We start from the raw sequence: 20,036 nt of genomic DNA, 5'->3' as shown, positions 1-20,036 counted from the left end.
AACGAACTGAATAGATTCACGAAACTCGGAGTTTACGTCCTAAAGATGAAACGACAAAACTGATAAGGGTGGAAAAATCAGGGGCATATGCGCTTCCAAGACTTGGACCAAGAATCTTGGTTCTAGACGTTGGGACAGGGAAAATTAATGTGATCGTTAATTACAAATTGCGAGATAACTGTTAAAAATGAAAGAAAGATGATGATGATAGTGCTAGGAAGCATGGGTTTTACATTCCTCAACCATTGCAGCCTTGACTGACTATACTTTCCCTAGTTTCTTAGTTGTTCAATTGACCCGAACCTTATTTTAAGAAGTAGTTGGTCATTCACTGTCATTGCTGCTATTATTTTTCCTGGACCTTCTTGGATTTCCTAGGTTATGACTTATTTAAGTGGTTGGGTCACATTTGAAAATGGTGGCAGTGTCTTCCTCTTCTTTGCATAACCTATAAATGAAATTTTAATAGATGTGCGTGGGTGTTTTCTCTTTTGTCAGTTACCGGCATATAGTCCTATCACTTTCCGCTTTTTAACTTCCAACTGTAACATTGTGTCTGGCAGTTTTGGTGATAGTCAAGTTAAATCAAGGAAAGAGCAATCAAAATAACGACATAATTAGGGGTTTTTAGGGGGGTAAAGATTTCAAATATTTTCTCCACTTCGACCTATATCGGACTATAGTGGAAAACCTATAACTGTATTTTTACTCACAAATCTAAGCACTCTTCTCTGCGCCTCTTCGCGCTCCTCTTTTGGCGTCAGATTTGCTTCACTGATGTGGCTGTACCAGTCTAATTTTCTACATTCACAAAGGATTTGGTCTGGTTTCCCCTGACATAGTTTAATCTGTGGCCTAATGCAGTTTCCACGGTTGTTGTTAGGTAAGTATGCATTGCTGCAGGCATGCAAGTCTTTAATGACGTTTAGTTTGTTTTATATATCCTTGTTCAATGTTTTAAGTCACCATACTTGAGCTCTATGTGTTTATCAAGGGTTCGTCTGTGGAATATAAACCAAACGCCATCCTGGGGTTTATTCTCATGTTTTTGCAGGATATCTCTGGCCTTTGATTATGTAGTATCATACTTTGTCGAATTACACCCTTAGTCAAGGATTATACATTAGTTCTTAATTTTTTTGACGAAAGTTAAGGTTTCACCTTTTATAGTAGGAGGTTTGTTTAGCTTCCTCCTTCTTGTGAAGGATACGAGAGATGTTTTCTTTGGATTTATAATCAAACCCATTTTCTCACACCAACTTCCTACAATATTTAGGGCGTTTTGCTTCTAATTGATACTTCCATCGAATTTTCTTTTTAATTGAGTTTCCGCCCTCCTGAATTTTTACGACTGTGTGTGAAGGAAAAGTAAATTTGGGACTCATCTGCATAAAGGTAATAAAAGCGATACTTTGTGGACTTTGGAAAGACAATGCAACAGCAAAATGAGAAGCGGAGAGACTTGAGCCCAGAAGTGCAAGGGGCTTATTTGGGACGTGACTACTTGAGTCCGAAAGTAAAAAGTACAACCGGCGAAGGGCACTGATATAAAGTATAATAAGGTGTTTTTTATTGTATAAATTTCATTATTTGCTAAAGTAATAAACATGTTGACTAAAAAAGATACCAGTTAATGGATAGTTTTTCTGTATTAGGCCAGGATTAATATGGGAAACAAATAAATAAAATTAAAAAAACTGTGTGCTCCCAATGTTAACTCAGTCCTTCGCACAGTCTTTTATTATGGTAAAATATTTTATGGCTTCTCGGCATATTTGACCCTTGTAATAAAGTCAAAGGTAGTTATTTGTCCGGGGTCGTAAAACCGTCAAAGCCCTTTCGTCCAGGCGTCTGTTCCAATAAGAAATTTACTAATAAAACAAGTCGGCTAGGCTGCTTACCGCACCGGGTCGAGGTAATTGAATAAGCTTTTATGCAGAGCAGCCACCTCGGTGGGAGGGAAAAAGGGACTTTCAAGACATCTTTTTTTCCAGTAGGTATAGGAGCTAAGTTTAAATGGATTTCCACCACCCCTCCACCAGTTCTGTCTCTTTGCGGGCAGAAAGAGGTCGGCCCCGAATTGGCCCCTTCTGCTCCCAACCTCCTATATAAGCACAACCTCTGTTCTTCTCCAGAGATAAATTTGGCCCAAACCATTTCACAAGGAATACACAAAAATCAATCTTTTGTTAGCTGCATAACAACTCCTTATATAAATTATTAAAGTAAAACATAAAAAATAGCTTGTATACTTATATAACTCAGATTTATATGAAAAAAAACAACACAAAAGCCAAAAACAAATTTTAAACATAAACAAAAAAGACACGACTTATCACATACTACCGAACAAAACGAGCAAAACTATTGGGTTGTCCGGAAAATAATGCAGGATTTTGGTATTAAACAAAAAAAAAGAAACTAGTTACTTTAAAGCAATGTTCTTTAATCAAAATAATTTCCCATANAATGAGTAATCCTGTAAACGTAAACAGAATATTTTATATAGATTTTTTTTAATGAAAACTTAAAATCCTGCATTATTTTCCGGACAACCCAATAGATCAGCATGATAGAAGAAGAAAACCACAATAATATTTAATATTTAGTTAAATGCTAACATTAATTAATATTTGAGCTACATTAAATAAAACAAAATTAAAATATATTTTAATGTTGGTTCATTTATAACTTAAAAAAATATGTACATCAAAATTTGGACTTTTAAAATTTATTGTATTTCAAGTTTTGAAGTGTACAAAATAAACAAATAAGCAAATTTTAATTATAAATTTCTATGGATTTTCTAGTCACTATGTGCAAAAAGCAATAATATTACTAATAAGTATAATGAAAAAAAGTTACTACCTAGAAATAATTTAATAAAAAGATATTTTTGATTTAAAAAAAAAACATTCTGTTTCGAATCTTACTGCCAACGACAATTTAGCAAAGTTGCCCAGTTAAGTTGAATAAAAAGTCCTTTTTCACAGCAAACAACCAAAACTGATTTGATCAATGAAACTAAACCTGCCTTTATCAATTACACCCACCTCTTCTAATGAATGAATCGTGACTTTGAAAAAAAAAAAGTTAAAAATCCATTGTATTTAATTCTGTTTGTAATTTGTCGATTTTCTCTCTCTTTCTTTGCACTTTATCAATGAGTTTTTTCAAGGATTAGTCGACGGCCCGGATTTGTCATAGCCGTATCTAAATTCCGAGTTTAAAAAGAGAGCAAATCATCTTTTGAACGCCAGTCTTTGAGTGATTTACATGGGTGCGCTTGCTATTATTTATCGACACTATATGAAGCCCATGGTGAGTTAATTGTATTTATTATTAATAATAATATCACATAATGGAATACCTAATGGGAACATTGACCTCCATCTATCGATATCTCATCAGTAATAAGTGCATTTGTAATAAACATAATAAAGCCGTATGGTGAAGCTAGGGGGATGATAGTAAGTATTTTTTATAATAGTTTGAACATTAACTAAAGGAAGAATGTTTTAAAATTTATTAAATTAAAAAAAGTTAAAATTATATTTTATAAAAGATTCTGATATTTTTTCAACAATGGGATACTTTTATCTACTTAATGTTTGAGAAAAAGTAGAAACTTATTCAAAAGTCAAATATTTGTTATTTGCAAAACAATCAGTTTTGTTTTCAATAATGATCGATACCGTCTTGACAATATTTTAGGGTGAATATGGAAAACATTAGGCTCTAATTTCGGCCTTTTAATACGAATTGTTGCAACCTTTTAAATGTATTAAAGAATAACACTTTGTAGCATAAGGCTTTATGTTTTGTAGCCTCTATTGTATAATTCCATCATCGTCACAGCGTGTGTGTGTCCCTTTCGCTCGCTCTCTCCCTCTCTCTCTCTCCTCTCTCTCCCTCCCTCCCTCCCTCCCTCTCTCTCTCTCTCTCTCTCTCTCTCTCTCTCTCTCTCTCTCTCTCTGTCTCTCTCTTTCTGTCTCTCGCTCGCCCTTTCTCACTCTCTGTATCTCTCTTACTTTCAATTTCTCTCTCTCTCTATCTCTCTTACTTTCAATTTCTCTCTCTCTCTATCTCTCTTACTTTCAATTTCTCTCTCTCTCTCTCTCTCTCTCTTTATGTCGTTTTTCTTTCTTTTTCTTCATATCTCACACTCTATTACTTTATATTATACTATACAGTTCATTTTCATTGATTTTTTCCGTCACTCTCTCTCTCACTCTCTCTCTCTCTCTCTTACTCTCGATTTCTCTTTTTTCTATCATTCCTTTTCACTCTCTTTCTCTCTCTCTTTCTTTCTCTATATATTTATCTGTCCACCTCTTTTTCTCTTTTTGTCTCCCTCAGTCTTTCTTTTTTCTTTTTCCTCATATCTCACACTCTATTACTTTATATTGTACTATACATTTCACTTTCAATGTTTTTTTCCGTCACTCAGTCTCTCTCTCTCTCTCTCTCTCTCTCTCTCTCTCACTCTCTCTCTCTCTCTCTCACTCACTCTCTCTCCCTTTCTCTCTCTCACACTCTCTCTATCACTCTCTCTCTCTCTATCTCTNGCCTGACACACTCTCTCTCTCTCTCTCTCTCCCTTTCTCTCTCTCACACTCTCTCTCTCTCTCTCTCTCTCACTCACTCTCTCTCTCCCTTTCTCTCTCTCACACTCTCTCTTTCGCTCTCTCTGTCTCTGTCTCTCGCTCTCCCTTTATCACTCTCTCTATCTCTCTCCATCTCCCTTTCTTACTCGCTCTATCTCTCTCCCTAATAATTGCAAAATATATTGATTAATTCAAGTCTTTACTTGTTTTTCGTTAGTTAAAAGTGAATTAATTTATACATTTTGTATGCAATCCTACTACCAGTCGGTAAGTCCATATCTTCAAGGTGTTATCAAGCTGTTTTTTATTTATGAGAGGTAAGTTAGAGCAAAGATGTCGTGCAAGAGCTTCGTCCTGAGTCAACTCTTCTTGATCGTTTTAATGACGTGTGGGGTTGATGTCAAATGCAAAATTAAATCCATTAGATTTCGTGGTCCGATTGACCAAATAACTTCTTTCAATTAATTAAACTTTATGTAAGATATTGGTTGAGATAAAATCATGATAGCTCAAGTGGTAGAGCAACGGCGTATTTAGCCGAAGGTCGTGGGTTCGAATCCCGCTCGTGACAATGACTTTTTTTATCTCAACCAATGCCTTGGCAATCTCAACACGACACGCAAGGATGGCACAATTACACAGAAGACAAACACTTTGAGCCCTGAAGATGATCTCAATAAACGATCGAAACGTTAGCACGATAAAGAAAATGTTTTTCTGAAACCTACATCACACCCGACTGCATCTCACGATATCTGAATAACTAGCCTTGCATAAAGTTTAATTAATTCAAATACAAAATTTGGCTATGTACAGTCCTATTGAAAGAAACTGGAGTTATGTTAATAAATAAATGGAGTTACTCCTTTAAATAAAGAACTTTTGGTGGTGAGTGAAGATTACCTGGGTGGAATTTTATGCGAAATATTTTTTTTCACACAAACACTCCAGAAAGGTTAGATGATATTAAGGTTTTTGAGTAGCAAGAAAGAATCAGAGTTACTTGAGACAGCGGAGTATCGTCTGGGGGACTGGTAAGGTCATCGTGATCGGCTGAATATAGGATGGATGCCAGCTGCGTACTTGTAAAATGTAGCTAGTACGCTACCCTGAGGGACACCCCAAGATATGATAATACGTTTTAATAACGGATCAATTGCTTTCATTGACTCGGAAGTACCGACAAGTGAAGTGTGATTACAGTGATGAGGTAGTATTTTCAAAAGAAACAGTGCCTCAACTTGACGGAGGAGGAAATAATCTATATGGCGCAATGTGTCAGTATATACTTTATACTAGCTTTTTCTAAAAGTTTTCACAAAATGGGAAGAGTTATTTTACTATATGAGATAGTACAATGTGTCGGTTTTTCGATTGAAAAACACATTTCCAATAATTTTAGGTTATAGAAATTCTTATCGTCTTATAAAAAAAAAACAACTTGGAGAGTTGATACCTTTTTATGTAAACTAAACTTTAAAAAGTCGTTTAACATTCAATCGACCGGCTTTATTTTTTTAAAAATTGTGAATAAAGGATAAAAGTTAGGTAATATTTAATTACCAAAGTTTATCAGTGATTAGAAAACAGTAAAAGCGATAAAAAGTTAGACTATTACAGTAAATTACACTAATTTAACTTTGCTACAATTAAAGAAGAAAATTGGTGAAGATTTCTTCCTAATCCCAAGGAAATGAGAACAACTTTCTTTTTTTAAACCGTTCTTGATTCTTTTTTCACACATTTCCAAAATTAAATAAATTTAAAAGAATATATTTTATTTAATGGTTGTATTAAAAATAAAGTCTTTTTGTAATTCTTATTGTGTTTTTCGGAACGTTTCGGGGTTAATATCCCTTGAAATAGAGCATGGGATAAAAATAACCAGAAATGTCTATAATAATAAAATGCTCTAAAAAGTGTTTACTTTTAACCCAACGTATAAATGAATAGACTAAATAGACAATTGATAAATAGCAAGGAGACCACATAGTAGTTCATAAAATTCATACGCTACATTTAACCAAGAAATAGTGGTTTATACAACCAAAAATATATGGATTAGATCTACCAGATTTCGTTGTCCGATTAACCAAATAACTACTTTCAATTAATTAATCTTTATGTAAGGTATTAGTTAAGGTAAAAAAGCCAGTGCAATGAGCGGGATTCGAACCCACGACCCTCGGCTAATACGCAACTGTTCTACCACTTGAGCTATTGTCACTTCGATCCACTCGGACACTAACTTCCCATCTCAACCGCACCTTTTGAATTTTCGGGAAGTCTAGGTCACGATAGCTCAAGTGGTAGAGCAGCGGCGTATCTAGCCGAAGGTCGTGTGTTCGAATCCCGCTCATGACAATGACTTTTTTGTCTCAACTAATATTTTCAAAAATATTAATTCATTGAAAAAAGGTTATTTGGGCAATCGGACGACGAACTCCAATGAAGGAATTTTTACATTTTTTCTTAAACTAAAACTCGTAGCGAGAAATTTTAGTGGTCTGTTTCCAAATTTTTATTTTCTGCTTGTTTCCATTGAAAACGAACTTTGGAAACAACTTGATATCCCATGATTGTCATTGATGCAAGGCAGAGAAAGTCCTAATAAATTAGTTTGTTCTTCAGTAGGGTAATTATTACAAAGACAAGCCCACAGGTCCGGTTAGGAAATGCCTACGTTTCAGTTTTATTAGGAAAATAACCCCATACCTTACTATTGGGAGGAAGATTAAGTATCTTCCTATGAGAAGGAATGCGAACAGTTTTTAGGGACTTGAAGACAAAAATATTTTATAAGAAAGTCAGCGATACGAGCGGGATTCGAACCCATGATCTTCGGCTCGATATGCCACTGCTCTACCACTTGAGTTATCGTGACTTCGATCCACTCGGGCACCAACTGCCCATCTCAACCCCACTTTTCGAATTTAACCACCTTTTTACCATTTTTCATATGTCGTGTAATCTATTTGATTCTCGGCTACAAATGAAATGGCCACGGAGAGATTTAGTGAAGGTATACTTCATTTTGCTTATTAAATCCATTAGATTTCGTGGTCCGATTGACCAAATAACCTCTTTCAATTAATTAATATTTTGTTAGGTATTGGTTGAGATAAAAAAGTCAGTGTCATGAGCGGGATTCGAACCCACGACCTTCGGCGAGTGGATCGAATTCACGATAGCTCAAGTGGTAGAGCAGCGACGTATTTAGAAGAATGTCGTGGGTTCAAATCCCGCTCGTGACACTGACTTTTTTATCTCAACCAATACCTTACATAAAGATTAATTATATTGATTAGATTTATTATCTCTTGACGGATTCTGTAAACCTCAATTTTTTATAAGTAACTACCATTTATGTATTATCATTTTTTTTAGAAACTATTAACTTTTATGTTCCTGTTGCTGATTACTTTCGGCTGCGGTAGGAGCGAGGACGACGACGGCCAGTACACAGTCACCAACGGAAACAATACTGTGATTTTGGAATTTGCTCCGCCCAAAGTGGACCAAAACGATAACCAGTGCAACGAGACCACAGGTAGTTCATAAAATTCATTATTTATATTAAAGATTAGAAGATGAAAGGTTCCTTCTCATTCTTCTACATCCATTGATATGCGGAGGATGCGTTGTAACACGAATGAGATACAATACATTTCGAACCGCTATCTCGAAGTAGGCAGTAAATTAAGTCCTTCCACGTTATTTATTTCCATCAAACAGCAACCCTTCATCCTCGCTTCTCTCTTTATTACACGGCCTCTTCTTATAGTTAATTGACGACTTTTAGGGGTGTGTGGACGAGCTTACAAAAGGCACACTTACAACAACGGATATGAGGTAAAATTAAAAACCTTATAAGCGCTTTAGTTTAGTTAAAATTTGTAAAATTTTAGTGGGGAGATGAAAGGGAAAGAAAGACCACGCGTAAGGAAGAACTGGAGCCAGATATCGAAGATCTTCCGGACGAAATGGAGTTCGAATCATCCACCATACCTACAACAGAACCCGAGCGAATTATATACGTAATAAAAAAAATTATTTATATTTAAACCTTTCGCCATGAACGCAAATAAAATTGGGCTTTTCAGGCTCGATTCCCTGCTTTGCCGAGAAGAAAGAAGCTCCACGGCACGACGACTATACATGGAGAAGTAAGAATCCCGAAAAAACTCAGTTTATTATTACTTAATCTTTATGTAAGGGATTGGTGGAAATGAAAAAGGTAGTGTCACGAGGAGGATTCGAACCCAAGACCTTCGGCTAAATACGCCGCTGCTCTATGACTTGAGCTATCTTGACTTCGATCCATTCGGACACCAACTCCCCATCTCAACCAACAACCTTTCGAATTTTCTTTCCTTTTTTCGGTCACTTTATTATGTTTTTTGACAAAATAAATTTATTTTGGTGTTCCAGATGATTACGCCGTCGACAATGAAGCCGTACGCGCCGAAACCGGCACACACCATGCAAGATTATGAAATGTACACGACAGACACTGTTAAAGACGAATTGAACGAGGAAGAAGAAGAAGAAGAAGAGGAAGACGTTGTAAATGCAATTAATAAAGTATATTTTCCAAAAGTAATAGCGATAGTAAAAATCATAACTTTTTAAAGAAAGAAATTAAAATTCCAAAGCATCGTGTAACATTAAAAAAACTAAAACACAATCTGGATAAATCGTAAATTCACAACATACATTGATTTTTGAACATACAGGCATATCTTACGTCGTTCAAATAAATCAATGTATAAATTAAAAGTGCTTATTAAATAACTATTACGTATATTATTAAGTAAAGTTATAAATAGAACAAAATAAAAATAAAAAAATAAAATTATAAATAAATATTTAGAAATCGTGAGATGCCACAGGTCTGGTGTGATGTAGGTTTCAGAAAAACATTTTCTTTATCGTGCCAACGTTTCGATCTTTATTGAGATCATCTTCAGGGCCTGGGATTTACAAAGATTGTTTACATATAACAGTTACATTTTGGATGTGGAAAAGTGAATTTATACGATGCAAAATATATTTTTTATATATATTCAACCAAAGTATTTCTACTCACTCAAAGTGTTTATCTTCTGTGTAATTGTGCCATCCTTGCGTGTCGTGTTGAGAGTGCCAGTGAGATTTTGCTGTTTTATGTTTATATACGTTGGATTTTGAAGGGGTGGGGAAGGAAGTCAGTATAGAAAAAAGACATTTTTGTATAAGGCGTCGGCTTCTTTGAGGTGAAAAATGTACTTTGTACCTTATACAACAATGCCTTTTTTCTATACCGACTTCCTTCCCCACTCCTTCAAAATCCAACGTATATAAACATAAAACAGCAAAATCTCACTGGCACTCTCAACACGACATGCAAGAATGACATAACTACACCGAAGACAAACACTTTTAGTGAGTAGAAATACTTTGATTCAATATATAAAAAATATATTTTGCATTGTATAAATTCACTTTTCCACATCCAAAATGTAATTGTTATATGTAAACAATGTTTGTAAATCCCAGGCCCTGAAGATGATCTCAATAAAGATCGAAACGTTGGCACGATAAAGAAAATGTTTTTCTGAAACCTACATCACATCAGACTTCATCTCACTATTTCTGAAAAATTATCGATTAATGGTCACTAATCACCACACATTATAAATAAAAATATAAATACATACGAATGTAAATAACTTGAGTAAATAGCTATAGGTATATGAAAGATTAGCGATTTTAACAACTAGACTGTACAATTAAAATTACAGGCTATAATTAATCAACAGAAACAGTAATATAATTGTTATTATTTGTTTTGTCAGGTCGATGCGAAACCTGCTAAGTCAGTACACGTTTTAAAACGAGTAAAACCGACTCCAGCGCCAGTTTCAGAAGACCCACTTACGTTACTTGAAAAGGTATCTGTGTGATAAATTAGATACATAGGTGACACTGAAATGTTTTTTGCTCACCAACATTAATTATTGGGTTGTCCGGAAAATAATGCAGGATTTTGGTATTAAACAAAAAAAAAGAAACTAGTTACTTTAAAGCAATGTTCTTTAATCAAAATAATTTCCCATACTCTCAATACATTTCTCCCAACGTGTTGGTAACTTATTAATTCCGTCTGAGTAGAATTCAGAATTTTTAGAATTGATAAAGTCAATAAATGCATTTTCCAGTTCCGTTTGATTTTTGAATATTATGTGTTGTAAGTAGTGGTCCAGGTGTCTAAAAAAATGGTAGTCAGTAGGCGAGAGGTCCGGAGAGTAGGGTGGGTGAGGCAAAGTTTCATAGCCAAGCTCCAATAATTTTTGTGACGTTACACGTGACACATGTGGTCGAGCGTTGTCATGCAACAAAATGGGCCCTTTCCGATTGACCAAAGAGGGCTTCATTACTGCCAATTTCTGATGCATGGTATTAATTTGGTTACAGTATGATTCAGCATTGATGGTTTCGCCAGGATTTAAGAAGCTGTAGTGTATTAAACCAAATGAAGCCCACCATACCGTAACCATTACCTTTTTTTGATGAGTTGGGGGCTTTGGAAAATGTATTGGAGCTTCTCCTTTGTCGAGCCACTGTCCAGAACGTCTAGTGTTATCGTAGAGAATCCACTTTTCGTCACATGTAACAATTCTGGCCAGAAATGGGTCATTTTTGTTTCGACAAAGAAGTGATGCACAAACATCAAAGCGCTGATTTTTTTGGCGATCGTTTAATGAGTGTGGAACCCAATTTTCGAGTTTTTTCACTTTTCCAATCGCCTTGAGGTGGTCAGCGACGGTCGTTTTACTGACTTTGAGTTGCTCTGCAAGTTCTCGAACAGTTGTTTTGGGGTTTTCTTCCACCACTGATCGCAGAACATCATCATTAAGAGAGGAAGGCCTTCCACGACCTTCTTCATCTTCAAGGCTGAAATCTCCCTCCCGAAATTTTTTAAACCACCTTTGCACAGTGCACTCATTAACACAACCCTCGCCCCAGACTTGGTTAATGTTTCTAGCCGTTTGGGCTCCGCTTCGGCCGAGTTTAAACTCGTAAAAGAAAATCGTACGAAATTCTCGCTTTGACATTATAAGGATGACTGAATTATTTCCAAGTAGCGGAATGCTACAGAGGTAAACAAACAATATCATTTGGAAGAGGATTAATAAGTGTTGACATTCATACAAATGAGTAATCCTGTAAACGTAAACAGAACATTTTATATAGATTTTTTTTAATGAAAACTTAAAATCCTGCATTATTTTCCGGACAACCCAATATATTAATATGTATTTTTCATGGAAATCAAACCAACAGGAAAAAATTATAGTCGTTTTTAATGGCATAATTTTTGAACTAGGTAAATTGATAATTTTGTAAACATATTCCATGCTACAGAGGTCATCGTGAACATTTTTTAAGAACCGTTTGGGTAATTTTCGTTTTTATTAAAGATTGTCATAAAGATATTTTTATTACCGCCAAACTATTATTGGCATGCTATAAGTTATATTAAAGCTGGGAGTAGTCCAGTAGATGTAGATATAATTGCAGGGTATAGTATACTGCGCCCTTTAAGAGCTATTGTATCCCCCGTTCTCTGCCTAAAGCACATCGATGTCCAAATTCATCAAGAAACTTGATTAATAGGCCCGGCTTTAGTGGTTGAAGCTCTTCTATGGTCACATTATACATCCCAAAACATTTACTCCTGCGGGCTAATGTAGCTCCGCAGTATGTTAGTAAATGTGTTGGTGTCTCTTCTGCCTCCTTGCAGAATCTACATGCCATCTTGGATTGTTCCAATTTTCTTTAGGTGTCCATTTAATCTACAGTGTCCTGTTTGGAATTCAGTTAGGATTCGCAGTCTGTTCCTGCTGAGTAGTCCAGTAAGAACAACATTATTTCTATCTACATTTTTTAATGTTAAATCTTGTTCCAAACTTAAAAAAAAGGCTAGACATTTGGATAAAAAGTCATTCAAAATTACTGATTTCTTTCTCTGCTTGTTATTGTCTCGAGTTTTTCTATATAATAATCATAGTTCTAATTTCGTTTTTTATAGCTTGTGTATTGCATAGTTTATAGTTCCTTATTCCTAGCAGAAAGTGTTAGTTATTTTTCAAGCATGCTGAAATCGTTAAATCTACCATTATGCTCTACATAATAGGTTACAAATCGGGTAGGTTAATGTAGTAAATGTGCTGGTTCTGTTTCGGGAAGTTTTAATTCCAAGAACTAAACAATTTTCAACGTAATTGTAAAAATTATTAATGCTTAATGAATAAAATCAGCATTTCCCTGTCTACCCTACTGGCGAGACATCATTCGTTTCTTATTGTTACCAGTGTCCCTCAAGGTTCAATATTAAGACTTTTTTTGTTTATCAATACTCTCCGCTCATTTAAAAATTGCTCTTTATATTATAGCAATTTACTGTTTTTATTTACTTTTAGAATACCATAATTCATATTTTTTCAAGCTTAGGTTAAATCCTCTAAGGCAAAAGCCAAATTTTTCATGAAAAGGCAGCCCTTGTTTAGAAAAATAATTTGTTCTCTGGGTACAAAAATTAAAGAAATAGCGTGAACCTTGAACTGGAAATTGAAATTATCTAGCGGATCTTTGTCGCTGACTATCTCAAATTTTGTCTGCTGTTTCCATTCTTGCTAATCTCTCAAAAGTATCTCGGGTAGTCAAATTAGTATTAAAAGAACAAGAAAACTCAGCGGGATAGCTGGAAGTGCAATTTTACTGTATTGGACATTCCTTGGGACAAGTTTAAACATTTCATTCACGCTAATAAATTAATTTCACTTTTCAGACAACACACTACCGAGTACCAGAGTACTCCATATCCCTCCGGGTGAGGATAATCGCATAATTCGTGCCATTCATTTACATTCACACCAACACATTACACAAAAAATTACTACATACATTAAAAATTCTTAAAACCCTGAGGTACTGAAACAGCAATCTTTGCCGTAATGCCAGCTAAAGTTAGCAGGAACCATCATTCTGCAGTCTTCTAGTTAGCTACAATATAAAATATGATAAACTCTTAATCTTTCGATACATAACGGCCACCGATGCTGCCTTTTTCCCGCTAGCAAGTGACCATCTGTAAGCCAAGCTCTATCTATGCAAATCCTGGGTAAGCAATCCTTCGAACCGACCTTTTGGACCAGGGTCAGTTTTTAGTAATTTAGCAGAAGTCCCACATGTCCTCGGTAGACAAGATGGGGTGGCCCGTGCGCTGATGAGGCCACTTGGATCACTTTGCTTCTTTATTCCAGGTTATCACATAGTACGGGAATACAGACCAGCACGACCTTTTTCCATCGACATTGATTCCTTTTAATTATTTATAAATTATATGAGATTTTTCTCCTGAGTTTTGAAAATGGACTGAGTGAATCCGTAATATGACAAAGGTTTTTTTCCTGTTATCGATGTAGTAATCTCAGTGCCAGGGACATGAGAATCATTTCTGCAGTATACGCTCTTTGTGGGAGAGAGGGGAATCATTTTGGACCGCCCGTCTGGTATACAGGGGATCAGTTAATTATAAAAAAGATAAAGTTATGTTCCCCCTTGAAGTCCCGCAGCAGCGGAAGCAGTTTTAAAGTAAACTTCGCATTTATAAAAAAAACCAAAGATCAAATTTTGCTATAAGTCTTTCAACTTTCCTTCTTTTGGAGGTGGTATGCTATCTTCAAAACATTCTAGTTGATGAAGACAAGTTTCTTAGGTTTGTCAATAATTGACCAAACTGTACCAAAGTGAAAACTGAACTTAAAAGATATGTTGTCTATATGACAATAGCTGAAGCGCAGCATATTCTGTATCAATATTTTTTTTCAGATTATATTTCTGATATAGATATTTTGTATATTTGCTATTTTACGTTTTGGTTAAATTCACTAATTTCGTGGTCCGCTTGACCAATTAAATCATTACAATTAATTAAGGTTTTTAGTTGAGAAGAATTTGAGAGAAGAATTGAGAATTGAGAAGAAGATGAAAAAAAGTTGAAAAATGGCAAAAAGGAGGGAAAACTCATAAGGTGGGGTTGAGATAGGAAGTTGATGTCCGAGTGGATCGAGGTCACGATAGCTCAAGTGGTAGAGCAGCGGCGTATCTAGCCGAAGATCGTGGGTTCGAATCCCACTCGTGCCATTAACTTTTTTTCATCTCAACTAAAAACCTTAATTAATTGTTTTGGTTAAAGTTATCTAAATTCAATTTTTGTACTGCTCAATGAGAAAAGTGTGCCATAGAGGGGTTTTCTGCGATTTTCACATTATCTGTTATAACACTACCTTAATCAACTAGTCTTAGTGCAAATTGCAAATAAAATTATAAGTTGGAAGGAACGGTGTACCGCGACTTCCCCTACTTGACTATCATTGTGTTATAATTGCAAAATTAGATCAAATAAAATCTTTACCTATCTTAGAGTACTAGTATAGTTAAGAAATTCAAAATAATTGTAACGAGCCATGACAATTTTGTAGAAATTAATAATAAACACTTAGCGTTAATGTTGTAAATAAATATTAAATTTACAGATAAGGCAACTCCAACGGGAAAACTCTCAAAGAGGTTCTAAACTAAACGACCACGAGTTTAGGAAATTATTCTCCCAATATTTGAGCAGGGCTCCCACGCATTACGCCGGCTATCTTTCCGTAAGCAAAACATATTTTCCCACCGGTTTTCTCAATGTTTAACTATTTGTTTTTCAGAGTACAGAGAGGGCTCAAGTTAGAAAACCCGGACATTGGCGAGGCCATTACGACAAGAATGTCAAACAACCGGTGGGTTGATCTTTAAAAACAGACTTTTCTTTTTTTTATTAAAGCAAAATTATGAAATTATTTAATTCAGGAAGTTGGCATTCCGAAACGCTACAAGGTTAGACCTCATGACATGGGTACCTACAAACTTAGAAATACAGATAAGACTCAATTAAGATACAACAAAGTATATACACGAGTTTTTTTATTATTACTATTTATTTTCAAACAATATTATATTTTCAGGACGATAAAAGAAAAAACCAGGAGAGTGAGGTAACACAAAACAAACCGGTAAATATTACAACTTCAAAACAGAGACTAAAAACAGTTGTTAATTTTCAAAAAATTTCAGAAACCAGAATTTCCTGACCGAAGAAGCTTAGAAGAAACCATAGCCCAGTTGAAAAAGGTAGGAAAATCCCTCTTTGTTATAAAATCTCCTTTTACAGATTTTACTTTATAACCTGGTGCCATCTGAATAAACGGTGTAAACAAATCCTGTAAATCAAAAATTATATGCAGCATATATATATTTTTCTGTGATATTTTTCGTTTTCAGAAACTTCAACGTGCAGACCTACGGGAAAAAAAAATATTACATATAAATCATAAATATGAGAAAACAACTGCTCAAACCACATTGGTAAGATATAAACATTCATCTTTTATCGAAAATTTGTTTAAAATCAACTTTTTCTTTCAGAAAACACCGTCCCCGCCTAGTACAGTTTCAGAAACCACTGAAAAATACATCACGCAACCACCGCCGATGCCAAAAAGCACAGCGTACTTCATGGTAAGCCTCGATCAATTTCTTAAAGCCTTTGTCTAATGGAAACTGATTTTATTTAGAGTTTCAAAAGCAGAAGGCCCAACAAGCCAGTTGAAGAAGAGAAATTTCCAAAATCTATAAATCCAAACTTCAGGAAAATCGCCATGGTAATGATTTCACTTGTTTAATCTACGATTTTAATAGCACGTGCAAATGTGTTGCTGATCAACGCAATTTTAACCATTTTTCTTTTCAAAGATTATCACCATCCACCTACTATTTAATTTCTTAGGTTTTGTTGTCTGTTGACCAAATAACATCTTTCAATTAATTAATCTTTATACGCCGCTGCTCTACCACTTGAGAGGTGAGAGGTCACGATAGTTCAAGTGGTAGAGCAACGGCGTATTTAGCCGAAGGTCGTGGGTTCGAATCCCGCTCGAAACAATGACTTTTTATCTCAACTAAAAACCTTAATTAATTTAATATTTACGTAATTCTTATCAAAATTAGTCCAAACGATGTTTCATAAGAACACTATATATTTTATTCTGATTAATAGATTTTTTTAAAGATATTTATTTTATTTATTAACTGTTAAAAATAATATACAGGTTTAAGGTTGTGTGCAAGTAGGTTTCTTTAAAAGTAGTGCTATTTAAACCAAAAAAAATTAATCAATTGCCTTCTTACTTCTTATCATTTATTAGTACAACTGACAACTAATATTTTCTTAAGATTATGTTTGAGTCATCGTTCTTGTACAATCTCTGGTACACAATAAAATACGATAATAACAGGGGAAATTAATTTTCCCACAATTTGATCTATATTTATTTAGAAATCGTGAGATGCAGTCTGTTGTGATGTAGGTTTCAGAAAAAACATTTAATTTATCGTGCCAACGTCTTTATTGAGATCATCTTCAGAGCCTGGGATTTACAAACATTGTTTACATATAACTAATATAATTATATTTGTCCCTTTCTATATAATCCTGAAAGGATAATCTGGCCGAACCATTACCAACACATTTTTTCCCTTTGTCGGCTCTTTTCACCTCAAAGAAGCCGACGCCTTATACAAAATTGTCTTTTCTATACCGACATCCTTCCCCACCCCTTCAAAATCCAGTGTATATAAACAGAGAGCAAAATCTCACAGGCACTCTCGACACGACACGCAAAAATGGCACAATTACACTGAAGACAAACACTTTGAGTGAGTAGAAATACTTTGGTTGAATATATATAAAAAATATATTTTGCATCGTATAAATTCACTTTTCCACATCCAAAATGTAACTGTTATATGTAAACAATGTTTGTAAATCCCAGGCCCTGAAGATGATCTCAACAAAGATCGAAACGTTGGCGCGATAAAGAAAATCTTTTTTCTGAAACCTACATCACACCTGACCGCATCTCACGATTTCTAAATAAATATCGATTAACGGTCACTAATCACCACACATATTTGATCTATTTTCTATCGAGAATAACAGAGAATTTTTGTACATATGCATTGCAGTTGATCTTTGTGTTATGGACATAAAAAATTTGGTGATTGATGTATTCTGTGTTAATTGTTTTGTGAGAATGTAGTTATAAACCCGAGTGTGTGTGTCTGTGTCTGTGTGTGAAAAATTGATGGCGGATGTCCATTCATGCACTTTTTCTTTACTCCTCTGTTTTGAAATACAGAAAACATAAACACATTCTCGGATGGATCTACTTTTTCAAAATTGGGCATGCCGCAAAAACGTCTAAGGCTGCTAGGTGTCCTCACTGAATTTTCTTTGGTCAATTACCACATCGACCATCAATTAGACTAGTTATTAAATTGGTATTTGTTTATATGACTGAAGGGTCGTTGAAGCATATGGAATAATTCATCGCCCTATTTAAGTGAATGTTATGTCTGGTTAACGTTAAGGAATCGGCCTATTTACGAATTTACGCACCTCAACCAATATTGGTCTATAGTGCAATTTCCATCATGTTTAGAGGTCTTCGATAACCTTAGGGTTTTTTATCAGGTCCCCAAGTTTTGTTATGGGCTTCAAATCATTGCCTTTCCTCTTCCAGGTGTAGCCACCTATCTTTCACAGGCCTTCGCACAACTGCGAAGATGGCTCGTTGTTTTCTTCTTCCTGGCAATATCTGAGCAGGCTGTTTCTGCCCCTCTTATTCTTTCCATATGCTTCCGGAGATGATGAACCAATCACAACCTAGGTTTAGTAGTTCTGCCATTAATTTCTACCATGGTCCATTTATGTACTTTTGAAATAGAGATTGCTCAGTTTTAACACATTCTTGGATAGATATAGTTTTTTCAAATAAGGTGCACTCGCTGAATTTTCTTTGGCCAATATATGGACCTCCTCGTTTCCCCTCTGCCTTCCGCGCCCTGACACCCAAATAAGGGTAATTGTGTTGTCCTTAATTGCTGACAGGGCTTTGATGCCAAACCAATGAGGTAGTTGCCTTTAATGCCGCTTTTTGTCCGAGAAAATGGCTCGTCTTTTGTCGGAATATGTAGTGTTTTGTTCTTCCAGGCACAATGTGTTCAATGGCCACAGGTTTCGCCTCAATTTAAGACATATTGTCCAATCCTAGTTGTTAGTTTATTTTGATAGATACTTACCAGAACGGGTCTTAGAACTATATGTATACCAGTTATGATCAGCATTAACTGGGATCTCTATCATCCAGTGTGCTATGTTTCAATATTTTAATTTGAACTTTCTTATCAAATCCGAATTTTAGGATCCTAGCATCCTCCAGAAAATTGCCTGTCTGTAATTTCTCCCAAAGATTTAATTTCTCATTTTTATGCCGTTGGGCAATTGGAGCCTGTGAATGTATAAGAACGAGTATATTTGAAAATGAAGAGAGAGTGAGTAGTTAAATTAAATCTGCTTGCGTCTGGGGCTGAAATGAAATGTCGATAGCCTCCGGCGCCTGCGGTGGTACTACCAAACCTCCGGAGTGCCGACAGTAAGCAGGTTTTAGGCACTTGTTTTCATTATTATAATTTATAGTTATTTGAAATTTTAGAACAGCAGAAAAGCTTGGAAAACTAACAGACGAGGTGAAGAGATAGTAGAAAACTACTCTACTAAACGTGTAACATCTGAACCAAAAAATTTCACGAAACCGGAATCGGTACGGAAATGCAATTAAATTAAACAATTGTTTTTTAATCCTCGAATGTTATTTTCACTGCGGAAAAAATTGTGTTTTTAGAAAAGTTTGATAAATCGACATGAATTCGTAGCGACTTTTCAGCCTAGACGGAGAAAGCCAGTTTACAAAATCCCTCATTCAACAAAGGTACTTACTTGTCTTTATGATAAAATTATAATTAACAATTAATACATAAGTTAAAATATATAATTTAACCAATTTTAGATGGCCAAGAAACAGCTCAAGAATAAGTGGACCACAACAACACCTGTACTGAAATCAACAACCACTCAGAAACCCGAAAACGTAAATTTATTGAAGATAAAATAAAAATATGGATTTAACCTATCGAATTCCTTACAGAAAACAACCACGCAAATGACAAGTCCAACTCCTCCACCGTCAACAACAACAAAACCTGTCAGGAAGCAAGTTACAAGAAAAAAGGTAAAACAGAATATGCAAAAAAACTCAGTTTATCGTTTTTCTCATTATTATTATTGGTCAATTCTATTCAGACTATAAGATATAGAAAGAAGCCGACGAGAACAACCAAGGCGAGAACAACCACGACGACAACAACCACAACCACAACTACGACCACCACAACTACGACAGAAAAACCTACAACGAAGAAGGTAATTACAGTATTTAT

The 20,036-nt window shown here is 35.2% G+C and overlaps 1 protein-coding gene across 1 annotated transcript in view; it reads left to right on the top strand.

Annotated features, from left to right (window-relative positions):
- Nucleotides 1–3,257: 3,257 nt before the first annotated feature.
- LOC106666531 overlaps nucleotides 3,258–20,036 on the top strand; it is a 67,754-nt gene continuing 50,975 nt past the window's right edge. Inside the window, exons 1-20 of the mRNA XM_014393807.2 lie at nucleotides 3,258–3,321; nucleotides 7,995–8,157; nucleotides 8,410–8,459; nucleotides 8,516–8,644; nucleotides 8,711–8,773; nucleotides 9,039–9,191; nucleotides 10,445–10,540; nucleotides 15,191–15,310; nucleotides 15,368–15,439; nucleotides 15,510–15,605; nucleotides 15,665–15,712; nucleotides 15,774–15,830; nucleotides 15,981–16,064; nucleotides 16,125–16,217; nucleotides 16,274–16,360; nucleotides 19,253–19,360; nucleotides 19,442–19,528; nucleotides 19,607–19,687; nucleotides 19,745–19,828; nucleotides 19,900–20,019. Coding sequence (XP_014249293.2) covers nucleotides 3,277–3,321; nucleotides 7,995–8,157; nucleotides 8,410–8,459; nucleotides 8,516–8,644; nucleotides 8,711–8,773; nucleotides 9,039–9,191; nucleotides 10,445–10,540; nucleotides 15,191–15,310; nucleotides 15,368–15,439; nucleotides 15,510–15,605; nucleotides 15,665–15,712; nucleotides 15,774–15,830; nucleotides 15,981–16,064; nucleotides 16,125–16,217; nucleotides 16,274–16,360; nucleotides 19,253–19,360; nucleotides 19,442–19,528; nucleotides 19,607–19,687; nucleotides 19,745–19,828; nucleotides 19,900–20,019 — 1,836 coding nt within the window. The 5' untranslated portion in view covers nucleotides 3,258–3,276. The remainder of the gene's footprint in view (nucleotides 3,322–7,994; nucleotides 8,158–8,409; nucleotides 8,460–8,515; nucleotides 8,645–8,710; nucleotides 8,774–9,038; nucleotides 9,192–10,444; nucleotides 10,541–15,190; nucleotides 15,311–15,367; nucleotides 15,440–15,509; nucleotides 15,606–15,664; nucleotides 15,713–15,773; nucleotides 15,831–15,980; nucleotides 16,065–16,124; nucleotides 16,218–16,273; nucleotides 16,361–19,252; nucleotides 19,361–19,441; nucleotides 19,529–19,606; nucleotides 19,688–19,744; nucleotides 19,829–19,899; nucleotides 20,020–20,036) is intronic.

This window comes from Cimex lectularius, unplaced genomic scaffold (assembly GCF_000648675.2).
Source record: "Cimex lectularius strain Harlan isolate CLEC.00 unplaced genomic scaffold, Clec_2.1 scaffold319, whole genome shotgun sequence".
Classification (NCBI taxonomy): domain Eukaryota; kingdom Metazoa; phylum Arthropoda; class Insecta; order Hemiptera; family Cimicidae; genus Cimex; species Cimex lectularius.
This window is presented reverse-complemented; position numbering and strand designations above follow the sequence as displayed.